This window comes from Scatophagus argus, chromosome 1 (assembly GCF_020382885.2).
Source record: "Scatophagus argus isolate fScaArg1 chromosome 1, fScaArg1.pri, whole genome shotgun sequence".
NCBI classification, from domain to species: domain Eukaryota; kingdom Metazoa; phylum Chordata; class Actinopteri; family Scatophagidae; genus Scatophagus; species Scatophagus argus.
Window position 1 is genome coordinate 26,331,284 of NC_058493.1, and position 23,319 is coordinate 26,354,602.

The following is a 23,319-nucleotide window of genomic DNA, read 5'->3' on the forward strand; positions in this document are numbered from 1 at the left end:
AGATTTTGACAGGGTGTTGCTTTTGTTTGGAGCCCATTTCTGCACCATAAAGGAAAGAGTCAGAGAGGAGAAATCAGTTCCTTTCAACTCAACTCGAAGGTTGACTTTCACAAAACATCTGAAGATAACACATGCAGCAGAGCTCTGGCTAAACTGGGTGCCAGAGCAGCACGGGAGACACACAGGAGCTGGAGGCAGGAAGTGAACAGTGCTGAGAGCAGCAAAGGTCCTCTGGGAAACACCAGCCAGTCTGCACATGAAATGACCTTCTGTGAATAGGGGACAGCCGTGTGGTTGCAAGTGACAGGCAGAGCCAATGTCATTACTGCGATTAGCTATCCAGGTCCAAAACAAAGAGATGGCTCTGAGTGTGCGACGAGGGATGTACTGGGTGTCTGCCACTAATTCAATTAAGCAAATTTGGAGATTGCAATTACATACAACAGTTGTGTAAGCATCTGACCTTGTCTAGGCTCCACGGTGGCACTACTGCAGGTAATATGCCACAAATGTGTGCTTGTGAGAGAAATGACCAACCGCTGAATATGTTCCAATGAAATGCATTTGAAAATGAATGGTGGAGGAGGCAGAGGACTGAAGAAAAGTCATTAACTCTGCATGAGGGACACGTTCAAACTCCATAGATCTGAATGCAGCAACATGTTGTATTTCGACACATATCATTATTTCTAAATATCTGAGTTGTTCATCAAAATGCACTTAAAACGCTGCTGAAGCAAAACAGGAAATTCATTTTTCGTCCGGTCAGGTGAGTGGTTTTTTTTCCCACAGAGCAGCAGGTAGACCAAACAGCCATTTGTGGTGTGGATGTCAGTGATCTTTGACTGCCTGTTAGAATTTATTTCTAGAAGATCTGCGGGGGAAAGCTGAGATATTCTGATACCAAATCCTAAACCTGAAGATAAATAGTGTTCCCCATGACAAACTCCCCCAATGTTAAAGTCTTCTGGAAGATTTATCAGCTGAACATTCCCACTGGCCAGAAGATATTCTAGAGTTTGCAGCTAAAAACAGCTACTAAATAAATTATTTAATTATTAGATAATTACCAGGTAGTTGCTCCATAATACCACCGTCACCTGACAATAAGATGGATGTACTCATTTTGAAGCCCATTCTGTGTGGAGTTATGTTCATACATAAAACATCCCCCTTGACTGGTGACCTTTTCAAGGTGTTTCTTTACCTTCCTGATGGAGTTAAGAAATCAAAAGACTAGTGAAGCTGGATAGAATAAAATGACGTTAAGGAACAATAACAGGGAGATCAGCCTTGCCAAACTTATGATTAAACAAATTCGGGGACAGTCATTTATGTAATACAACCATGTAACTGATCGGGATCATTTATTAGGGCGGCAGCAAACAGAAATGTTATGCCTATGAATAAGCTGAGCTGAGCTGATGAGCTTTGAGACAAACCACATTAATCAATGCACAGAAGAAACATAATTACAGACAGAGACTGAATAATGATGAGATGAGAATGAGTTCCACAGCAGTTCAGGGGACCAAGTCAGAAAATCATGATTAGTCGTGTCAAAGGTGAAAAACTGGGGTCAAGTGACGCCCAACACAGGTCACAACTGAACAACTACAACAGGGTCATTAGGATGAATAACGACGAAGCCATTCTGAAGTAGTCATTTTGTTGTCTGTGCTTCTAATGCAGTACAACTGCCTTCACAAATGCTAACTGTCTGGTTTGACAGAACGTCTCTACACCAGATAGGCTGACGAGAACTGTTTCTGAGTCTTTCAGAGCAGAACCAAGCCACACAATCAAGTCAAGACAAGTAAAAGTCATTTGTCAAGTCTGTCACAAGTCCTGTGTCCTCAAGGGCAAGTCCAAGTCAAAAGTCTTCATTAAGCAAACTGCAAGTCAACTGCAAGTCTTGGAAGTCTAGTTTGTTTTTGTTCATAAATGAGGCAGTGTCTCAGATTTGCCAGATTTTTGGCCTTTGGGCCTTTGTTCTCTAACAACAAATGCAGCATCATGTAGGTTTCTTAGAGTTATGAAGTTAAAGTGGCAGATTTGCACAAGCCCCGCTTTAACTTTTGGGGCAGCAGCCAAGCCAGCACACACAAAGTGGAAAATCATGTACATGATGGAGGAAGGGAGGCACCAGGGGAGCTATTTAGTTGTTAAAAGGACAGGATGGAGGCATGTGTTGTGTGCCTTAATGGACAAGATTGTAAGATGTTTAAAAAAGAGCCTATCTCCTAAATCTGTGCAATGAGGAAGTGAGCAACATGGGAACATAACTGATAGGAACAGAGTTCAAACCTACAATGTGGTTTGAGGAGGAAAAATCTTTTTTTTTTTATTTAAGTCCAGCCAGTGCATCTCCGACTTTGAAACTCCACAGTGCCGTCACCAGACATCCAAAGGGCTGCAACTAAATTGGAGTTCCTGGTATTCAAACTTCTTGTCATTATCTTTGCTGTGAGCTTATGGTTGTGCTACCACAGCTTACTGCCCACAAGTCTTTACCTCTGTGATGTTTTTGGCAGATCAATCTCAGATGAGGGAAGATGTGGAAATTTCCACAAATTCTCAAATTTCCACATCCACCTTTAGATTAGGTCCAAACCCTAGTCCAGGGTAAGAGTCCTTCACTTGGACACAGTGACTAGCCTGGTCATGCAAAATGACGGGTACAAACTGAAGCTGCTGTCCTGCAGAAAGCCGGAGGATTTGCTTTGTTTGCTTTGGATATCCAAACAGAACAAGTCGGTTGAATGGAGGGTAATGTGCTGTTTTTTGTTTTCACAAACAGCAATAAAAATCTGACAAGCTCTGTTACTGTGATGTCAACAAGTTTATCACATTCCAAATAATATTTTTCATGAATCCAGTGTGTATATTGAATAACTGATTGCATAACATTTTAAATAGTGTAGACTCAGTGTCCGTTTTTTTGTCTTCTGTCAGCATGCAACTGACAGAACATGAAATACATGAAATCATTGCCACAGTAGGGAGAAGATTAAAAAAAAAACTCACAAAGGTCCATCAGACTTTTAATAATAAGCACCAGTCTGTAAAGAATGGAGCACTGATGAGCAGATCTATTTTCTCCCCAGTGAGTGGGGACTAAAGGGAACGTTCAATTCATTGAACAATGATGACCGTAAAGAGCAACAGCTAAAAGACGTTTCAAAAGTTAGCATTTGAATTCATTACTGTGTCTTGAATGCTTATCTGAAAGCTGCTTGTAGGAGCAAATGCAGGAGAATGACATGTGGCCTCAGTAAGTGCTGTATTGATTTCCCAGAATGATCTGTGGTGACCTCCAAAGAGGGGGTGGATATGGCAAAGGACAAGATTGTGTGGGCAGAAGTTTTTCAAGTGGAGAAAAAGAGTTAACCAAACCTGCCTTCGATTGCCAAAGAAGATTGCTCCATGTGAGCCAATAAATCAAGACTTCAACTATCTTAAATCACCAGTTTAGTCATCGTTTTTCATTTTGCTAAAATGTTGAACATGCAAAAAAAGTTCTCTTACTGACTTCTGGAATGCACACTTTTTCTTTTGGCAAAATGTTGTTGTTGTTGGTTAGTTAATTAAAACTGTATTTCTGAGAAACAAATTCCATAACAACCTAACAGACACACAGCCGAGTCAGCTATAGAGTCAGGCAGCCTGGCTCTCCCTGAAAAGCTGCCTATCAGCACCCCGGAAGCTCCCTAATTAGCACATCCCATCTTGTTTGTTTAATTGGTATAAAAACCTAAATGTAAAAATGGCAAATTGCCGATCAGTTTCTCCCTGTCCTCCTGGCTCCAGCTCCAAAGTGAACAGTCAGATAGGAGAGTGGTATCCATTTTCTCATCAACTCTCAAACATTCCATTCACTAACACACTCTGGAGGTTTACCAGCCCAGGTCAGCCCTTTGTCCTTTTCTATTCCACATCCATGTCCTTCCATAAGGCCCCAAAATACAAAACTACACATGAATTATTATTATCTATATTTTTATACAGATAATACTCAAATGTATCTCTGCTAACAAGCAACTACTGTCTCATAGATTTTCTCTGGAAGGGAACTGAACAAATAAGCCTAATGACTGGATATGCCGAAATTGTCTACACTTAAATCCAGAGTAAAATAGAAGCAATTGTTTTTTATGCATAAAGATGGCATCAGAGCAGGACTCAAGTCAGAAATCTTGGTATAATTTTGAACTCAGGGTTAAACTTGAACTGCTGCATTAAATTAATTACAATGTCTGCATTTAAGCATCTTAAAAACAAGAGACACAAAGAACAAAGAAAGAATGAGGGGATTTGTGCCCAGACAGTACTTAGAGAAAATAATCCATGCTTTAATTTCCAGTTGGTTAGATTAGTCTTTTCTCAAGTCTCCTTTAAAGAGTTATCTGACGGCTTCAGCTCATTCAGCATGCTGCTGCTGCTGCTGGAGTTACATAATTAGTTAAATAAAGTCCATCTGTGTGCAGTTTAATCTCACAATTTAAATACACCTGCTCCATGAAGGCCGTGGAGTTTGTTAGAGAACATTACTAACTAAAAAGCAAAGACCAAGGACCTCATCAAACAGGTCATGAATGAGGATGTAGAGAAACACAAAAGAGGGCTTTGAATGTCTCACAGAGCACCATTAAATCCATCATTAGAGAGTGAAAACAGCAAATTCACCAAGAGGGGTCCATCCACCTAAAACGATGGACCAGGCAAGAAGGCATTAATCAGAGAAGCAACCAAGAGGCCTGAGAGGAGATGGAACGAATAACAGCTCAGAAAGAAAAAAAGAAAGAGATTTAAATTAGTAAAACTTTAAGTGCTCATCATGAACCATCTTGCCCTCCTCTCTTTTCTGTCTCTGTTCTTGAATTTGCTTTAGTTATATTGCTGTTCTGTTCTTACTTACTGTTTGCTTTAGTTTTCACTTGTGTGTGAAATGTACTACATAAATATAAACTTGCCTGAAGTCACCTTTGTCCACCTAATCACATCAGTGTGTGTATATCACAGTCTGGGGGTGAAACAGGCATCAGGGAAGCACAAGCTGTTGAGGACAAAGAAATTCTTCCTGGCGAAAGTCCATCTAAAGATGTGAGGATAAACTGCACCCACTCACATTTACGCATACTCGAATCAATTTAATGAGCCTTAAAATCAATAAAGTGCTGTTTAGTTCATAGATCAAATTGCTCTAAATTTCAAGGCTAATGGCCCTGCCGATTTTCTTTGAATGGAGAAATCATTCCCAACACTTAAGAGAAGTGAGATGATCAGGTGAGCAGGGAAATGATTTTTGGTTGTTTTTCCTTATTCTGAAGTTGTTAGGGAGAACCCCATTAACATTAGCTATCTTGGAAAAGACGATTTAGTGAACAAACACACATTCAGTCACACGGAAACTTTCTGCATAATCAGTATGCAAATCAAAAAATAAGAATCTGGCACTTCCCTGTTTTGTAACTAATTTGATCCAGTTCTCATATAAACTATCCTCATTAGTGCCCACTGGGAAAGTCTGAACGGTAATCCTAGACATATTCTGCTCACTACAGTGTTTATCAGCTGTACAAAAGCATCAATTTACAAGCTTTATAGGATGAGAATTACGGATGAAAAACATACTTTACTTTAAAGTCAGTATCAGATTGAAGTAAATATAGTTTGTTTTATGAGTTTTCATTTCAGCCCTTTAGGCAATCCAAACTTGCCTGATATCAGACAGAATTGTCTTCTTGTGATATATTTTGTTTCGTATTGTTGCACACACACACACACACACACACACACACACACACACACACACACACACTACCTGGCTGTCAAACAAAGTGTTGCAGAGTCTTTGATTCTGTCCTCCATTACTTCAAGCAATGGAAAAATAACAATTAATATGTGCATCTCCTGTAGATAGATGAGACTCTTCCCAAACGCAGTGGGAAGGATGCAAAAAAACCTCTGCCCTTTGAATGAATGCTGTTAAAGCAGGGTGCTGTTTGGCTTCCAAAGTAATTGGTTCTTTCATTCAAACAGTAACAGCATCGATAGGAGCGTCTATCTCTTCATCGGTCGCCATTGTTGTTGTTAGCTTCTCATTGTCACATTACAGTTCAAATTGTTACCCCAACACTTCATTGTGTACATAAACACCCCCTTGAAACATAAAGCTTTGTGCCAACCTTCAGTTTCATACCATTAAAACCCACCAACAGATCAGAAACGGTACTAAACAAACCCATTCAGTCTAACTACCACATAGTTAAAACAGTTCACCCAAAGGAATGCAAGTATGCAAAAAGTTATAATTTCAATTTTATCCCATTACGTTTTCATCTTTTCTCGCTAATATGCTCTCTTTTATCCTCTCTAGAGTCTCATCTGACAGACAGCTGCTTCGGCGATAATTAATCGACAAACCACCAGTCTGAGGGGAATAATAAGCGTTTGGGAAGAATCAATACCACAATTCATCATGGAGCTTTTCATCCATGAGAGGTGACAGAGCATTACCTCTACTCAAATTTACAGTGCTTGTTCACAGTGTGTCTGTCTAGCAGCTGTACTAAGACTAGAATTACTGCCTCGCAGTCGTATGCCTCTGAACATAAGTCAAGTTGCAGTTTGCAGCCATGTCATTCAAATTTCTTTTATGTCATTATATGCTTGGAATCACTTCTTCTCACACGACTTTAGCCTGGCAGAATGGAAAATTTCTACAATCACCAAAGTTTCAAGGTGGGCATCCGGGATTAGTGTCACCAATTCAGTGTCCGATCTGTAAAGCATGGTCACAATCAACCCCTATGAGTTATGGCACAGAATAATTCAGATTTTTTTGCTCTTTTTTACATTATGATGTCACAATGATCATTAATCATTTTATCGTATCAGATGTTTGTGTGAAATTAGTCATGACTGGCGTATGAGAAATTCCCTCAGGGAGCCTTCATAGTAACAAGTCTGAGACAAATGGCATAAAAGTGATGCCTTCCTGGCTCTCAAGATGGAGTGTGAGGACTGAGAAGGATTGTCACAGCTGAAGTGTATGTTTATAGATCAGCTCTGACTGAGTGCTCCTTTAGAAAAGGGCTTTCACAGGCCAATCGATGAGGCGATTATATCATTGTTACCTTGCACTTCATTATGGAACAGTGTGAGCTGAACATCCTCTGGCCTATTTAAAGATACAGCCTTTCTCCAACACTGTTCTCTGCATGTGTGTGTTAATGCATCCTTAGCTGTTTCATTGTCTGCACAGTTAACGGCCTGTCATCCACACTGAGACAGTTGTGAACAAATATTTACCTTGATAAACACTGACAGCTCATTAGCTGCGTCACTTCAAAGCAGCATGGTAAATATAAATCACCACAGCCACTTGTGACTAAGATATCAAGGTGCCGTATTAGTGTGTGTGTTACCTGTTACAGTCGACGTGCAGCAGTAGATGGGAAGCGCTGATGGTGAGAGCGATCTTGTGCCAGAGGCCGTCAGCGAGGCGGTAGGGGAAGGACTCGGAGCGTGGCTTGCCTTTGAAGCGGTAGTGGTACCGGATCTCCTCTCTCACCCCGCTGCTCTCCAGCTCAAAGTAACTGCATTGGAAGAGAGGAGGTCAGAGGTCAGAGGACAGAGACGCTATGTGTCCTGAACAAGAGGCAAGAAATATCTCATATGGCTAAAATAACAAGCGATTCCCGGGTCGCTGAGATTTTATTATTTTGATCGTGAATATGCAAGCCTGTAGGTCTTCTTTGTGATGAGACAGTGCCAAAGGAATCCAATTTACAGCCACACATTCACAACGAACACAGAGCCAAGTGTGCCAAGAAAAGCATTAAACAGTAAAAGAATTTTTAAAACAATTAATTAAAATTTGATTTGGCCATTAAGAGTTTCTCTAGAATGTCTTGTGTAGAACTGAAATATTTGGCCTTACAAACCAAGAGGTGACTACAGTAATTCAGATTCACAAAATTACTTTAGAATACAGCTATTAGTTTTAAAGACATCTTGTCAGTGAGTGTTGGTAAAACATAAACATTGACCTGAGCGGATAATACATCATTCACAATATTCACAATATTCCTGGGGACTGTAAATATTGATACTAAATTTCATGTAAATCTGGACCAAATTTTTTGAAACTCACTGCCTGTAGAATCAATTTCATTTCAGGGTTTTGCTGCTAGCGGAAGAAAAAACACAGTTCACCAATAAACAATGAGTGATTAACCTTTGATTAAATGTCATTCACAGCTGTGGTATGGAAGAAACTGATTGGGTTGGCTCTGCTGATCCGATATTCATTAAAAAGGCTGCTATCATCCTGACTCTTGAATACACACACTGTAATTTCATTGTCCAGCTGACAATCTATAATCATTTGTGTACACCGGGGGAAACAAGATGATGCTTTAACAAAAACAGCTACTGAGGTGTAAGCTTTGGGTAAATAGATGCCTGTCAGTTTGTCTAGACAGAGAGAGAGAGAGAGAGAAAAGAAAGATATTTCTGTCTCACTTTCAGCCACTGTTCTTACTTTGCAATGTGACTGCAGGTGTTCGACCTGCAGCTTGTCTCGGCACACCATGTGCACTCTACTCTCCACCCTCATCAGCCACGCTAAATTAAGAGCCATCCAGCCACAGACAGCAGCAGCCTGAGAGCCGCGGGCAACCAGTCATGATATTTTAGCTTCCCTGCGGCTGCAAGTGACCCCAAAACTGGAGCCCCGGGCCTCTTAGCACACACACAAAATGTACTGTATGTGATACAGTTCTCCAATAACCCAAACCTAGCCAGATGTATTCAGGCACAAGAACATAGAGACTCACACACAGGAATCAAGCCCATTCAATACCAAAGCTCGGTAGCTCTCATGCATATTTATGAAAAGGGGAGAATATCAATCAAGGCTGAGGGGCAGCAGATTTATCCATGTGCCTGTTTGAAAAACACAAATGAAACTCAGAAGACCTCATGAGAACTCAGCACAAACTAAAACACCAAACATGTTCAAGGACAAACTATTGAGAGATAGCTTTCACACTGACCAAATATACATTAGAATCGGCATGCTTTAACTGCAGCATAGACTCCAAATATGAGACATAAAAGAAAGTTTCTATCGGTTATGATAATCAGAAAGATGCTGAGATCTATAAATGTGATAACATTGTCAAAAAAAAAGGTCCAACTGGGCCTTGTTGCACAGAGACACTGTATGCAAGCAATTAGGATGAGCACAGCAGGTCAAAGATGAACCAGTAAATTGGTCTAAAATTAGGATTATACGCCCCAATGACCAGCAGATTTGTTTAGGTCTTGTGTTTCTGGCCCTGTCACACGGCTTTACAGCGTATCTACTTACTTACAGTATGTCTGTCTAAATTTCCCTTGAAAAAAGCATTAACCACATATCGTGCTATATTCTTACATAACAAGAAGATGAAATTAGTTGTAACCAAGAACAGTCAAGGAAACAGACAGAAGGGGGCACTGATCAGTGCCTGCAGTCTTGTAGGGTTCAGCTAATCGAGTTCAAACCTTTCCACAGAGTTAATGACGGCCCATCAGCCCCCTGCACAGCAGGCCGTGTTAATACAAAAACAATTATCACACGGTAAATTAAAAAGCATTGCAGGGAAGAGTGTTTTTCTATAACAGTAAAGTGCATTTGCTCGCATCAGGCGATGCCCGAGAATACAATGTGTGTGTGAAAGAAAGAGAAGAAGAGTCAGTGTGTGTTTGGCTGACCAGTCTGGCTGTCTTTGTACAACATGTCATCACTCTGAAATTAAATGAATACATCACTGTGTGGCTGCACTGAGCTCCGACCTGACAGCTCGCCTCCATCATGCTGCAGGAGACACAGCGGCTGATACTTGTCAGCTGGAGAAGAATCATTTGCATCGAACGAGGCATAAACTGAGAACAAGAGCTCTCCAGCTTCGCCTCTTCCACTGGTGGAAGCCTCCTCGGGGCTTCGAGAGGCCTGGAATCACCGAACAAGCATAAACACCGTTATCCTGATTTGACTCATGAAATAATCATCAAAGGCATTAACTCCACTTCACAGCAAGCATTTATTTTATGAAGCATTTAGTGGTAGCTATTGTATCCTCGCATTACAGCATACTTAATGAGGGGAATAATCTATTGGCAGGCAGTCCATTTATAACAAATTGTGTAGCCTGACAGACACTAAAAATGACATATCTGTTTTGGTGCTTCCCTGTATAAAATATAAACAATGAGCCTTATCACCATTTTAAAAGCTTTCTTTATATTGCTGATTCTTTCAATAGCCATTTTACAAAGCTTACTAATGGCAACCGTGTTGATCTCAGAGACTCCTAACGTCAGCATCCACGCTTTCAGAAAAAACGAATCATGTTTGCATATCAAAGAAAAATGTAAATTTTGGCTAACAGGGGTGGGATTAAATCTCCTTTTGATTATGATGTGTTTGGATTTGATGTTTTGTGCTACTGCTATTTTCCAAACAAAAACACACTTTAAAATAAGATTTGTATGAATGAGACATTAATGGTGAGACCGGTTTTCTGTTTTGTATTAAGTAGGTTCCATTTATAAGCACACAAATTGATCACCTAAAGTTTGTTAATGGGTAGTGCAGCACACAATGGATAATGAAATATGGAGGCTGCAAATGACACACTAGTTGTGTCTTCCAAATTTGGACGAAAAGTGTTGCACTTCAGAGCTACATTGGGAGCATCCTTTCAAAAGCAAAAAGCTTTGTTGGCCAATTATTATGCATTAGGAATGTGAGCTTCAGAGAACAAAGCCCATTAAGTGGGCACAGTTTTAGATTTTCTTCTCATTTCTAGTAAACCAAACCACAATTATCCGGGAGAGTTTTCATGCATTTTCTACAGTCTGCATGAGGTTATTTTTTGCAAGAATCTGACTGCAGGGCTACATACTAAGGGCTTACGGCTCCAAAGTAATGGAATGAGCTCCCTACTGAAACCAGGACAACAGATTATTTCCCATCACTTATGTCTCCATTGTAAAAATAAATAAATAAAATAAATATTTTTTCTGCAGTTATACTGTATCAAAAGGGATACTCCCATATTTGGATGTCTAACTCTTGGTCCCACTTGTTTCAAAGTGCATGCCAATGTATATAATGTAATGTAATCTCACGGAGGGAAATGTAAAGAGCTGCACTATACAACACTAAACCAACTTTGGCTGTCACTGGAACCCACTGAGTTTGTCCTTTCCAGGAAAATGGCTGAGTAATTCACCTGTGCAAGCAGCTTAGTACGAGTTACAATAAATGTAACTAAATGTTGCATCGCACCCCAATTGAACTGTGTGGCTGCTCTGACCTGTTAACACAAATGAAAAGAGCTGCAGCCATGTGCTGTAGAATTATTTCTTTATTTATTTCTTGTGGTCTGTTTGGTCAAGACAAAACAGCTACAAAATCAAACACAGGACTTTCACATAGGAAACCACTGTTTACATGTGACCAACATGTGAAACCAATAGCCAACAAAGAGTTATGTCATGTGCAAGTTAAGTTGTTGCATAACTAATGTACTTATGTTAATCAAAATAACAAAGGTCTGGCCTGTCACTGGTCCTTTCTAATGCTCATATACATATTTGCTGTATCCTACATTTACATATGTGGTGATTTTGCTGATGTAAAAGGAGATTTTCTTCAGAACTGCAGCACCGCAGACCCTAAACAGAGAATCTCTACATAACACGTTCCTGTTGACAAAGTCAAACTTTCCATACCAGCGTCAACTCAGAAGCTCCAAGGCAGGTCAGGTCATGACAACAGAATGAGAATCAATATATTCTGAATGTTTACGCCAGCAAGTACTGCAGTTTGCCAAAAAAGGTAAAATGTAAGGAGACACACCAGTAATTTAAAGCAGCACACTGACACATGGAAAGTTGCCTTATGTGACACTGTGTGTCACATACTGTACTGCACATGTAGAATAGTGGGCAGACTATAAGTACGCCACTCTAAAAATATACATTCAGCATGAATTTATCATGTGCCTTTAGGCAGCACAGCATGCAGTGTGACTGGATGGGCAGTGGCCAGTGTCCAAATGGACCTGTGGTGGGAGGAAAACACATGAGTAGTGATCATATGGGTGTCATAATCACATGGGTCTGGTTACGCAGAGCAATGGCAACATTATTCATAGAAAGAGATGTGGCCATTCCATTCATTCCATTCCATTTTTACACTATAATTTTCTTTCATTCTTTTATTTATTTCTTTCTAAAAAATCATTCAGTTATTGTAGTGTGGTGGAGGCAGAAGTCTTAGTGACAGATATCTCAAAACGGGGACAAATAACAGCAGAACTATAAGTATGGTTGGAAACCATTAAAGAGAGTCAGATGATATTGCTTTTTGGAATGTAGAGAGAACTAACCCTGTAAAGCACAAGCACAAGCACACTCTTTCTGGCAGAGAGTCGCAAGGGAGGATTGATTCCACTGTCCTGTCTGTCTGTTGTATAATGTTTCTAGGGGCAAACATCTAGCCCAGCACTGTTCCAGTTTTTGTGCTAAGCTTGCCAACTAGATGCTGGCTGCAGCTTTATATGTAACAGACAGATATAAGTGTAGTATCCATGTTGAACTTTGTGCCAGAAAACAAATATGCACACCCACACGAAAGGGAAATATACGAACATATATACAAATATATGCAGAATAGATGTTGCATGTACGCCATATTTAGGGTCATATATGTGCATGTATATGGATATATAGGAAATATATGTGTCATATATGACATATATAAATGCACATACATACCACAGTCAGGTGTGTATATATCATACATAATGCCTATATCTCTGAGGCGAACTACCAACTCATAAAGCCGAACGGAGACACTCGGCTTAGAAGGCTATAGGGCTCGAAAGTGTGATGTAGTGGAGTGGGGAAACCGCAATGCATTGTGGGCTTTGCGGGCAACTGAAAAGAGTGTTTACGCTGGCAGCATGCGTGATGCTGCTCTTGTGTTCTGTTGTTTTGTTTAAACAAGTTAAAACATGGTGTAAACGTGCTGTGTCGTTAACTGCCACAATCGTTCCCATGATCGCTCCAGTAAAAAATAGAAAAGAAGATGGAGTGAGATTTTTCTCATTTCCGATGTGGAAGCAAAGCCAAGGACCTCGGCTGATCCTGGTGTCTCCATGCAGCTGGACACTGTTTACATTCAGAAAGGTTTTTCCTCTTTTTTGCTGGAATTTTGCTACATCACAGCCTAACAAAATGAGTTCATTACAGTGGACTTAAGTGGACTTTAGAATATTTTATGCAACCTAAGATTGTAGTGTTGTCATATATTTCCCCCAGCGTGTGATCAAGAGCATTTTAAAAAATATCTCCATATGGTTGACAAAACAGAAGTATATTGTTCAGTAAGGACGTTCATTCTAGACCTTGAAAACATTACGCATAACATAACTGATTTAAAGGTACAATTACTACATTTTCAACTACATCTCATATCTGTAACAGGAAGTGGAATAAGATTAAATAATCTAACAACCTCAAACAACCTAATGTCTGTATCTTATTCAGTACCCTGAAAATGGAAACTTAGTCTTCCAGCTTATCAAACTGGATGGATAGATGACATGTACATGATGCAACAGCAGAGCGGCATTGTTGTTGCATCATGCTGTTTACACCTTTTTCACACACAGAAAGAAAATATATTAACATATAACAACATATAAGCACATATTTGAAATTGGCCCCCTACATGTGTCTTTCAGCTATATATACAGTATATATATCTATATTGTCTCAGTAATCCTTGTAGAAGAATTTTTTAAAAATTCAGGTTTACAAGAGGAAATGACTGCCTTTATGAAAAGCAGGATACCAGCATGAAGTTTGTTCTCATAGGTGGCAAAGACACTTTAGAAAGACTTTATGGACAAAGCAAAGCTAATCTACAACAGCAGTTCATTAATCTCCTCATTAGTTGCAGACCATAAAACGAAGTAATATACAAGGTGACTTATCACCTGACATAGGAAGAAGGCATCTTGCTAATGCTAAAGCCCTCACAGTTACCTATTGTAAATGTGCTGAGACCAGGAGAGATGGTGTTTTTGCTGAGTAGTAAATAAACAGCCACAGTGGCAGGGTTGTAGGATGCGTCTCCTGAGATGGAAACTGTGGGCTGTGGAAGGATCTCAGGAGAGCGTTGACAGCTCTGGGAAGAAGCTGTTGAGGTGACAAGTGGTCTTCATCAAAATGCACTGTATTCATCTGTGAGAGAAAAGTTCTGGAAATGAATAGCTGCCCCGGAGTGCAGGGTTGGCTGTACATCACCCTGTCCTTTTTTCTTCACCCCTGGTGTCATGCAGCTATTTTATGGAGGGCAGCTGACAGCCAATTATCTGCTCAACGGGAGGTCAACACTCTGGAGCTTGTCTGTAGAATGGGAGGATAAACCAGACACTAGGATGGAAAAATGCACCAGTGCCTTCGGTTACTGACCTGGAAAATGCGACCAGGATTGGAGGCAATGTGCTTCGGTTTGTCACATGAAGATTATTCTTGATGGGAGTTTGTGGATTTAGCAAAGTGTCTCATCACACTGGAAGGTATTGGTAGACAGGTGTCGCTTTCACAACTGATCCCAGTTTGAGGTATATATATATAGATATATAGATATATTTATATAGAGCAACAGAGTGCAATGAGCAGAAAAGAGAAAGAAATCAATTCTCATTTTTACAGGCTAGAGCGTGTTGAGTGTGAAATTATTAGCAACCAAACATGATTAATCGTGGACCACCTCATGTTCTTGGTGATGAGGTCCATCGGTGGACCAGCAGTGATGCTGACAGGTTTTACAGTTGATGGACAGACCAGAAAAGGTGGAATCATTGGTTTACATGGTGCTGGGGAGTAAATGAAACACATGGGTGCTTCTCCCAAAACTCAAAGACACAGCTGCCCATAGCTGCCCATGTATTTATAACGCTGGGATTCCTCATTTTCTAAGGTCAGTGAGCCTAAATCCAAGATGCAGTTCCCTTTAATGACCAGGAGAGCTTGAAAACTACCAGAAGAACAGGGAACACGTTCTTGAAAGACTTTAAGATTAACTAATCCCATACAGCTTGCTACTCTCTCAGTTATTGCCAAACACCTGGGCCAATCAAATAGTACTGCTCCTGCACTATTATCTTACTGCGTTGTACTGATTAACAGATGATCACCAGAGTGGTTACAAACTGAACCTGAGCAAATATTGTGACTGAGAGACTCCTTCCTTCTTTCATTTTCTTCCTCCTACACAAAGGCCCACAGACAAACTCAATAACAGGAAAATGTGAAACATTATGAAAATTCTTTGCAATGATTGAATTTTTAGTCTGAAGTGGTCAGTGGCCATGATGTTAATTTAAACATCTGAATAAGTATGAGATTTTTAGAGAGATGTTTTAAACATGTTTTAAGCATTTTAAACACAGAGCTATAGTAGCCATCCCAAGGTTGAAGGACATTTTGGGTTTTCTTGTGTGTGTGTGTGTGTGTGTGTGTGTATGCTTTTTCCTGTATGACAAGGTCTGCTGAGTGGGTGACGAAGGTCTCTGGGGTCTGAAAACTGCTATTGGACAGGTGGAGGAGTTCTGGCTGTCTCGTGGGCATCAGGTGGAACCTGTCGTTCAAACTAACAGCGCACACACTGGTGGTTTTGGGGAAATATGGGGCAGGGTGAGTCTAAGATTGCCTTTTTGTTGCGAGAGAGCAAGCAGTGTCTTGTTGTGCTGGTCGTGCTGGTCGTGCTGGAGTATTTTCTTTTCCTCAGTGTTGACTCAGTGTTGTCCAGGGTTTCGTCCCAACAGATTTCTTCAGCAGATGTAGAGCTGCACTGCCCAATGATGTATTTTGTTTTCACAGGCAACCTCACACAAATGGAGACAGCAACTGACATCCAAATGTTGATGTCAAATCTATCGTGAGCATGTAAGAGCTTTCGATATGACGCCCAATTTGGGTGCTTTCACATTCTACTTGCAAACTGCATCATCTGAATGATCTGGATTAGCCTGTCAAGCCAAACCCACCAATTTTTCCTCAAATTGTGTTTACCCAATTGTGGCAAACCAATTACTGACCAATTTAGCTTCCTTCTTAAAGCTCTTCTAATCAATATTTTTCATGTCCTCACTGCATGTCATTTTAGCTCACATCTATGGATTCACAGCACATGCAGGGTTTGGCCCAACCTTCCACTTTCATTATCATCATTCCTCACAGCATCCAGAAGATTTTTTCTGCAAACAAGCCCCTTGACTAGCACCAAACAACAGACAAAGCTAACTACTAACCAATTTTAAAAAAGAGAACATCTAGCTGCTTTGCTTTCAGATATTTTCATCACAAATTGATGGGAACCAAACAAGCAGAGTCAAAAAATTGAAATTATCTTGCCAACTGAGTGCTAATGTTTCTGTGTGTCTGCTGGGAAAAAAAACTGTATGGTAAAATATTTACCAAAGCCACCTCATAAAGTTGTATATGTCAACTCCTAAGAGGCCATCTTGAACTTACAGAGGATAATCTCACAGTACGCAAGTTAGGCTTCTAGTGTTATCTTTCCTATGCAATTATAGGCATGAATTTATATTCACCTTCACCAGGATGGTTTGCACACACCAGCAAAAATAATTAAGATACAAAGCAAGTTGAATATTACTTGATTAAAAAGATAATCCAAGGCAAGAAGTACAGAAAGTTCACATTATTCATAGTAAGACCAAGCAGAAGAATGAATCTGTGTTAGTCTGTATTTGTGCTGTGCTGCATCCTTTTTCTTAGATCAAATAGTGCCAAAGAATAATCCGGGGAGTGCAGCATGTGGAAACTGGTATCTGACTAAGGTGAGAGAGAGCCCAGCTCATCTCTCACCCAACTCCACGGGGAGGATCAGGAGTTCAGAATCGAAGCCAGCAGGTTTCCTCTCCCTCACATCCACACACAAATCCCATCAGATGGCAAAAAAAAAAAAAAAAAAAAGAAATCTGCAGATCAAGTTTAAGCATAAAGTAAACAGACACAGACAGACAGAGCAGCGATTCAGTATAGCAACCCAGCACAGCACCAAACAGTTCCTTTTTTTTTCATTTTAAGAATTTTCTGATCATCTGCCACAGATTGATAAACATACCAAGTTTGCCAAACAACAATCATCGTAGCAATATGTCACCCCACCTGTTTTGCAAGGATACAGACTACATATTAGAATCAAATGCTGTGTGTTAATTCATCAGATAAACAAGATTTTATTGATGGAATCCAAAACTGCAGAAAAGAGACCTGTCCATTAAAATAACATTTTACTTGCCAGGACTGTAGAGATTCAGGAATGTCAAACCTGTGTAACTTTTGTGTAATCAGTGTTGCAAAGCTACTTACTGGTTAAACTAATAATTATTAACAATAATAACCTTGATTATGGAACAATGTTGAAAATAGAAAAACTCACCCAAGGAAAGTTAATCTTCAGCAGTTTGTGAGGTTGAGTAAAAATCAATGTCATGTGGGTGTCAGGATGTCAGGTATTAAATCAGTCTCTATTATGGTTTGTTGATAAGGAACTTGTTGCAGCAGTGCTTTGAGAAATGTCATTTAAATGTTTTTTACGATTTACAATGATTTGCATGTGCAGTTTTTCACAAAAGTGGTAAACCTTACCCATCCTTTCTCATAACGACTGTCACCCCAGTCCCAACATGTTTGAAATGTGTCATTGTCATCAAATTATTGTTTTTAATCATGTCAAAAAGATTTGGCAAACAATTACATTCTGTTTTATTAATGTTTTACACAACATCCAATTTTTTTAAGAATTAGGGTTGCACATTTATTCATTTGGCATGATTGATGATTTTGATTTTATGATGATTTTATTGAAAAAAATGAAAAAATGTAAAAATATTAAAAGCAAAATTTTCATCAAAGTCAGTTCTGACTGTTGAATTTTAATTTAAAATATTTTTTCTTTAAATGTGGTGCATAGATTTGAGAGAGATCATTTTGGACTGCAACTTTTAAGTGTTTTCTTCTGTTCATGTTCAACCAATTGTTCATATTAAAACTGTATTTACTACCTCTGATCCCCCATGCTTACTCCCAAACTTTTTAAATGTAATCTAACAAGTTATTCCTTATGTGTTTTCAACTCCTATCACACGTTGACTTCAGCTCAGCGTGTTTCCTTAAAAGAGAAGAACCTGTCGGCGCTTGTGAACTGAGGCATGGAGGTTGAAACAGAGCTGTCGAGTGAAAAAGGGCAGGCAGATGAACAAAGCAGGTGGAGGAGCTTGTGGAGCAGCTTTGGTGTTTAAGTGCTCAGGTGGGAAGAGCAGTGGAGAGACAGGGCTTTGAGTTAGTTCATCACAGAGCTACTGCCACTTGCTGACAATAAGAGCGTTACTGGGACCCAGAAAACTGCTGGCTGGGCAGATATTGGCTCCTTTTGTTCTATTCAGCCTAGTGGAGCAGCAATAAACCTTCTTCCATTCCCCAATGTCAGGCACAAAAATTAAAAAAAAAAAAGTTTCTACTGCTTTTGCAACGGGTACCAAGCAATACTTGCATTCAAAAGGCCTTTTCACTTTGAGAATGAGGAGAGTGGGGGATGAGAGGAGGGTGGAGAGAAGGATTTTATCGCATGTGGAGAGCTGCGCTGGCAGAGGAAGTGGGAGGGGAGAGAGGATGGTTTGATTGTGTTGAGAGAAAGATGAAGAAGTAAAGAAGGGAAAGGGAAGGAATGTATGATTGGATTTGGCCGAGTCTTACGGCTAGCTGTCCGTTAGCTGGCTGAATGGGATGCCTGTGTTATAATAGGAAAGAATGGGCATCAAGCGAGGGCTCTAATAGGGCCTTCAGAGAGGATTCAGGGGTTCAGAACAAATCCTCAGTCACAATGGAGCACAGGTCTGCAGCGAGCCAGTCAAGACTCCATCTCGCCAAATTTAATTACACTTGCAGTGTGGCAGTCTGACTCACAGCAGCTATAGCGACTACAGCCTCAAAATAACTTCAGCCTGCTGCGGCTCGGCTTGGCCAGATTTGCATATCGCAATATCTCCTTTGTGATACTCAAAAATGCAATATTTAAAGGAAACTGAAAGGTCTCAAAAGTTAAATTACTTAACTAGAGGTTTCTTCTTTCATATTTTAAAAAGCAAATGGAAAAAATAGTCTAGTCTGTAGTTCATTTGTGAACATTACATGAGTCAATCCACTAAAATTATAAGAAAGAATTATTATTCCTATAATATGCACATAGTTTTAGTTTAACATATTGTGATCCAGCCATAACATTAGACAAAATGTTAAGCACATAATTCAGGCTAAGAGAGATCTTACTATAATTATTTATTCATGTACTCCATTGTATACTTAAGGTGTGTAGATCACAATTTTAGCTTTATTCTTTCAGCTGCTGCCTCAGCAGTGTGGAACAGATAAAGAATAAATATAAAAACTTAATTCAAAGCAGTACTTTCAAATACAAGTACAACATTTTAGTGCTTCAGTCAGTCACTGTTTTAGGATTAAAAAAAAGAAACAATGATAAAACAACAGTGGGCTTTTCTACACAGAAGTGAATCTCCCACAGTCCATGGCCAGTAGGCGGTGCCTTCCTGTGTTTAAACTGTTTGTTTAATGCTTTATTAAACTGTCATCTGGAACACCTGCTCTGGAGCAGTTTAGGTGCGTGGTTGAAATGGAAGTTATCATGCTAAGCACAAATCCTGCTTTGCAGGACAGACCTCAGCAGTATGACAGCAGTACAAATCCTATTGTCTGTACCAAAAGTAAAAATTGGCTTGTTTTAAGCATGACCATGATTGTCCCTCTGAATTTTCAATTTAACATGTAGTTTTTCTAACTTAACCTTGACTATGTCAGAAAATCAATCATGGACCAATTTTGTAACAGTTTTGGAAGGCGCTAACAATTATCCTGCTGATAGAGGCAGTGGATCAGAACACACTTTATCGGTCATTTTGGGAGCCAGTGACAAATTGCATATTTTCTGCTTTAACTGTTCAATTCCTTGCTCGTGTATGTATGTGTGTATGGGCATATACCACTAAAGAAATACTGTCTGTCTTCTTATAAATTTAGCGAACAGACCCTTTATAGGGCAGCATGGTGGTGCAGTGGTTAGTGCAAGAAGGCTCTGGGTTTGAGTCCAGGTCTGGGCCATGCACATTACACAACATGCACATTAGGTATAATTTGCTACTCTACCCTTCCTCTAGGTGTGAGTATGTGGTTGTCTGTCTTTGTGTGTCAGCCATGCGAGTGACTGGCAACCAGTCCAGGGTGGACCCTGCCTCTCACACGTAGTCAGCTGGGATAGGCTCCAGGCCCCCTGCCACCCTGACAGATAAGCGGGTACAGAAAATGAATGGATGGATCCCTTTAAAAGTCAAGCATACTATCAAAACCAAGTATTTCTGAAAAACAGAACTGTTAAAGATTTAGGCTTAGGAATCAGTATATTTAACAACAGGGTGTTTTTGAGTGTGGGTGAGTACATTTAATGTAAAATTTGCTTTGTCAGCGCACTCCTTTGAGCTACATGTGCTGCGTCGTGCATATCATTGTGCCTGAAGGAGGAGGACAGTACGGTCACCTGGCTCCATTTAGCCTCGCTGCTGTTTGGGCAGCCCGCTGTGTGGCAATTACACCTGCAGGTAATGTGTGTGTGTGTGAGAGAGAGAAAGAGAGAGAGAGAGAGAGAGAGAGAAAGAGAGAGAGACGAACAGAGATGCAGAGTGGGGGAGGTCGACTGAAAACTCTCACGGTCACCTTGAAAGCGCAGCAGGGACTAATACATTTCTCCTCAAGAACGGATCACACTGTACAGCAGGTGGGTGGAGAAAAATTAGTGCACAGGCATGCACATACATACCAGTGGAGAAAGAAGTATTCACACACACGAGATTAGCAGTATCACAAAGAAAATATGCGCACACGTCATCAGCAAAATGTGCTCACAAGTTCCAAAACTTAAAGTATTCATGATGCAGAAATGCCCAGTCGTTACTTTCATATATGTTGCGATTCTATGTTACAACATAGGCTTATTTTGCAGGATTTTAATTTTGCAGCTCGAACTAACTAACTGATACCTGACCTGAAGTACCGTATCTTTAACTTAGAGGATCATTTAAGTGCACATATCAAAGCTGCAGCTGCCTGGTTGCAGCTTTTCCCTACACACCCTGCACCAGTTTAGGGGTCATCTGCCTTATTCTTCCACTGTGTAGGAGCTTGTCTTTGTCTTGACTCCCAGCAAGCACATATCTCCACACTCGCTTGCATGCTCACTTTGACCGCATGTGTTGCAGAACCAAAAGCTTTTACCTTCAGAGGAGTGGAGAAAAATCAATGTCGCCTGCCCTTTAAAACAATTCAAAGATGTATGGTTTCTCAGGGGGCCCTGAGTGACCTCGATGTCACCCTGCGATGTCCTGCAGTCCTCACATTCTGCTGCAAAATTCTGTCTATTTCAACAAATTCCATGAGCCTCCTTGAAACAGCCATGAGGAAATTTCCCATGTCCAAATTATTACTCTGAAAAAAATAAATGTGCACTTGTTGTTGAACTCTATTATCTCGTCACAGTTCACTTACAAGGTCACATCGTCTAGTTTTTAGTGCAACAGCCACAGTCAGACGCGCTATAAGTGTGTCTGTGCAGCATTCCACGACACAGTGTAAGATTATCAGCAAGCTTGGTATTACACTCTTCTGACAATACATGGAAGGTTGTCTTGCTGCCCTGAGCATACAGGAGAAAATGGTGCATTGTTCCACTCGTCGACATGCCCTCCCATCACCCGCTGACTTGCACTGGCAGCGGAGTAATCTCACACCGATCTTTGCTTTACTACACCTCATCAACAGCGATCTGCAAACAGCTATGAGTGAGATGAGAATTCATCTCTGAGTTTAATTTAAAACAAGAGCGCTCAGCAACCCGGGGAAGGAAACTTGCGCAGAAAAGAAGCTGCAGGCCAAAATGAAGAGGATTACAGATGGATTACCTGTGTTCTGACTCGTGGATGGAGAATATGACTCCCGATGTGGAGGACTTCTGCTGGATGGAGGCCAAGAAGGTAAACTCACTTTTACTCCTGAACAGCTGCACCACTTTCTCTGTGATGTGTGCCGGGGCGTGAACTGCTCTTCCAACATCTGAAGGAAGAAAGCCAAATGGAAAGGAATCATGAGCTGGTGTACAAGTGACATGCTTTCTGCCTCCTCTGTGCGCACTTGCCAAAAGTGCAAGCAACACATTAAGCTAGCTAATCACACGAAGTGCAACACAAAATAACACCTTTACACTTTGAAAAATACATCTCACACATCTCACAACAGTTCAGGTACTTCGGTCTGGGAGTGTCTGTTTGAAAAAAATAAATTAACAATAATAATAATCTGTTGATGCCGAACTAGTGCATGTAAATTGATGCTTACACAGCTAACACTGCATAAATTCGTGTGTTTGCTACACTAAAGAAAGCCGTTCTTCTGGTGAAAGATAGATTTCAGTTCATAAATTGTTGAGCTTTTGAAATGTGAAAATCCAACTACTTCTCCTGATCACACTTTTGCAGTTTGTTTTCAAAGGATGATTTAAGTTAAGTTCAGTCTTACTCATATCTGTAGTCTTAGCCAACAATTAAGCCAGCACACCTGAAATGTTGTAAATAAACCTTTATAGTAAGTCCAGCAGGTCGAACTTGAATTAGAATGATTAACTGCTGATAGAAGTTTACAGCGGACAATTTGTGTCCTCGTTTTTCTTTGTCTTTTCAAAGTAAGCCTGGCTCACTGTGACATTTGATTCTTGGCCAGTCCGACTTCTGCCGTGTTCTCAGATCTCAACTACTGAACCTTGTCAGTACTGGTATTTTATTATTACTGATAAGGATTGTGGGCAAAACTGAAAGAGAAAGGAGAGGTTTGACATTTAAAGCAGCTATAAATAACCCTGTGATGTTTGTGAGCCTGCTGAAAGCCACAGATGCATGCATGTATCAGCAAAGTGATATGTTTGTGTTTCTGCCTGCGTTTGTCGTCTACATCTCCAACACCTGATTATTTACAGGTTACTTAAGGTAGGAAGACAGTTTATGAATATGACTGCCAACTCCTGGAAAAAACTACATGCTGGAGAATTTGTCAAGAATTTGTCTTGGCATGAACACTACAATATGCAGCATTAGATGGGCT

At 40.3% G+C, this 23,319-nt stretch overlaps 1 protein-coding gene across 1 annotated transcript in view; it reads right to left on the reverse strand.

Annotated features, from left to right (window-relative positions):
- The window catches only part of LOC124062298 (protein kinase C-binding protein NELL1-like), a 208,585-nt gene that overhangs the window by 154,333 nt on the left and 30,933 nt on the right, over nucleotides 1-23,319 (reverse strand). The window contains exons 4-5 of the mRNA XM_046394963.1: nucleotides 22,128-22,278; nucleotides 7,431-7,601 (exon numbers count right to left, since the gene is read on the reverse strand). Of these exons, the coding sequence (XP_046250919.1) occupies nucleotides 7,431-7,601; nucleotides 22,128-22,278 (322 nt within the window). The remainder of the gene's footprint in view (nucleotides 1-7,430; nucleotides 7,602-22,127; nucleotides 22,279-23,319) is intronic.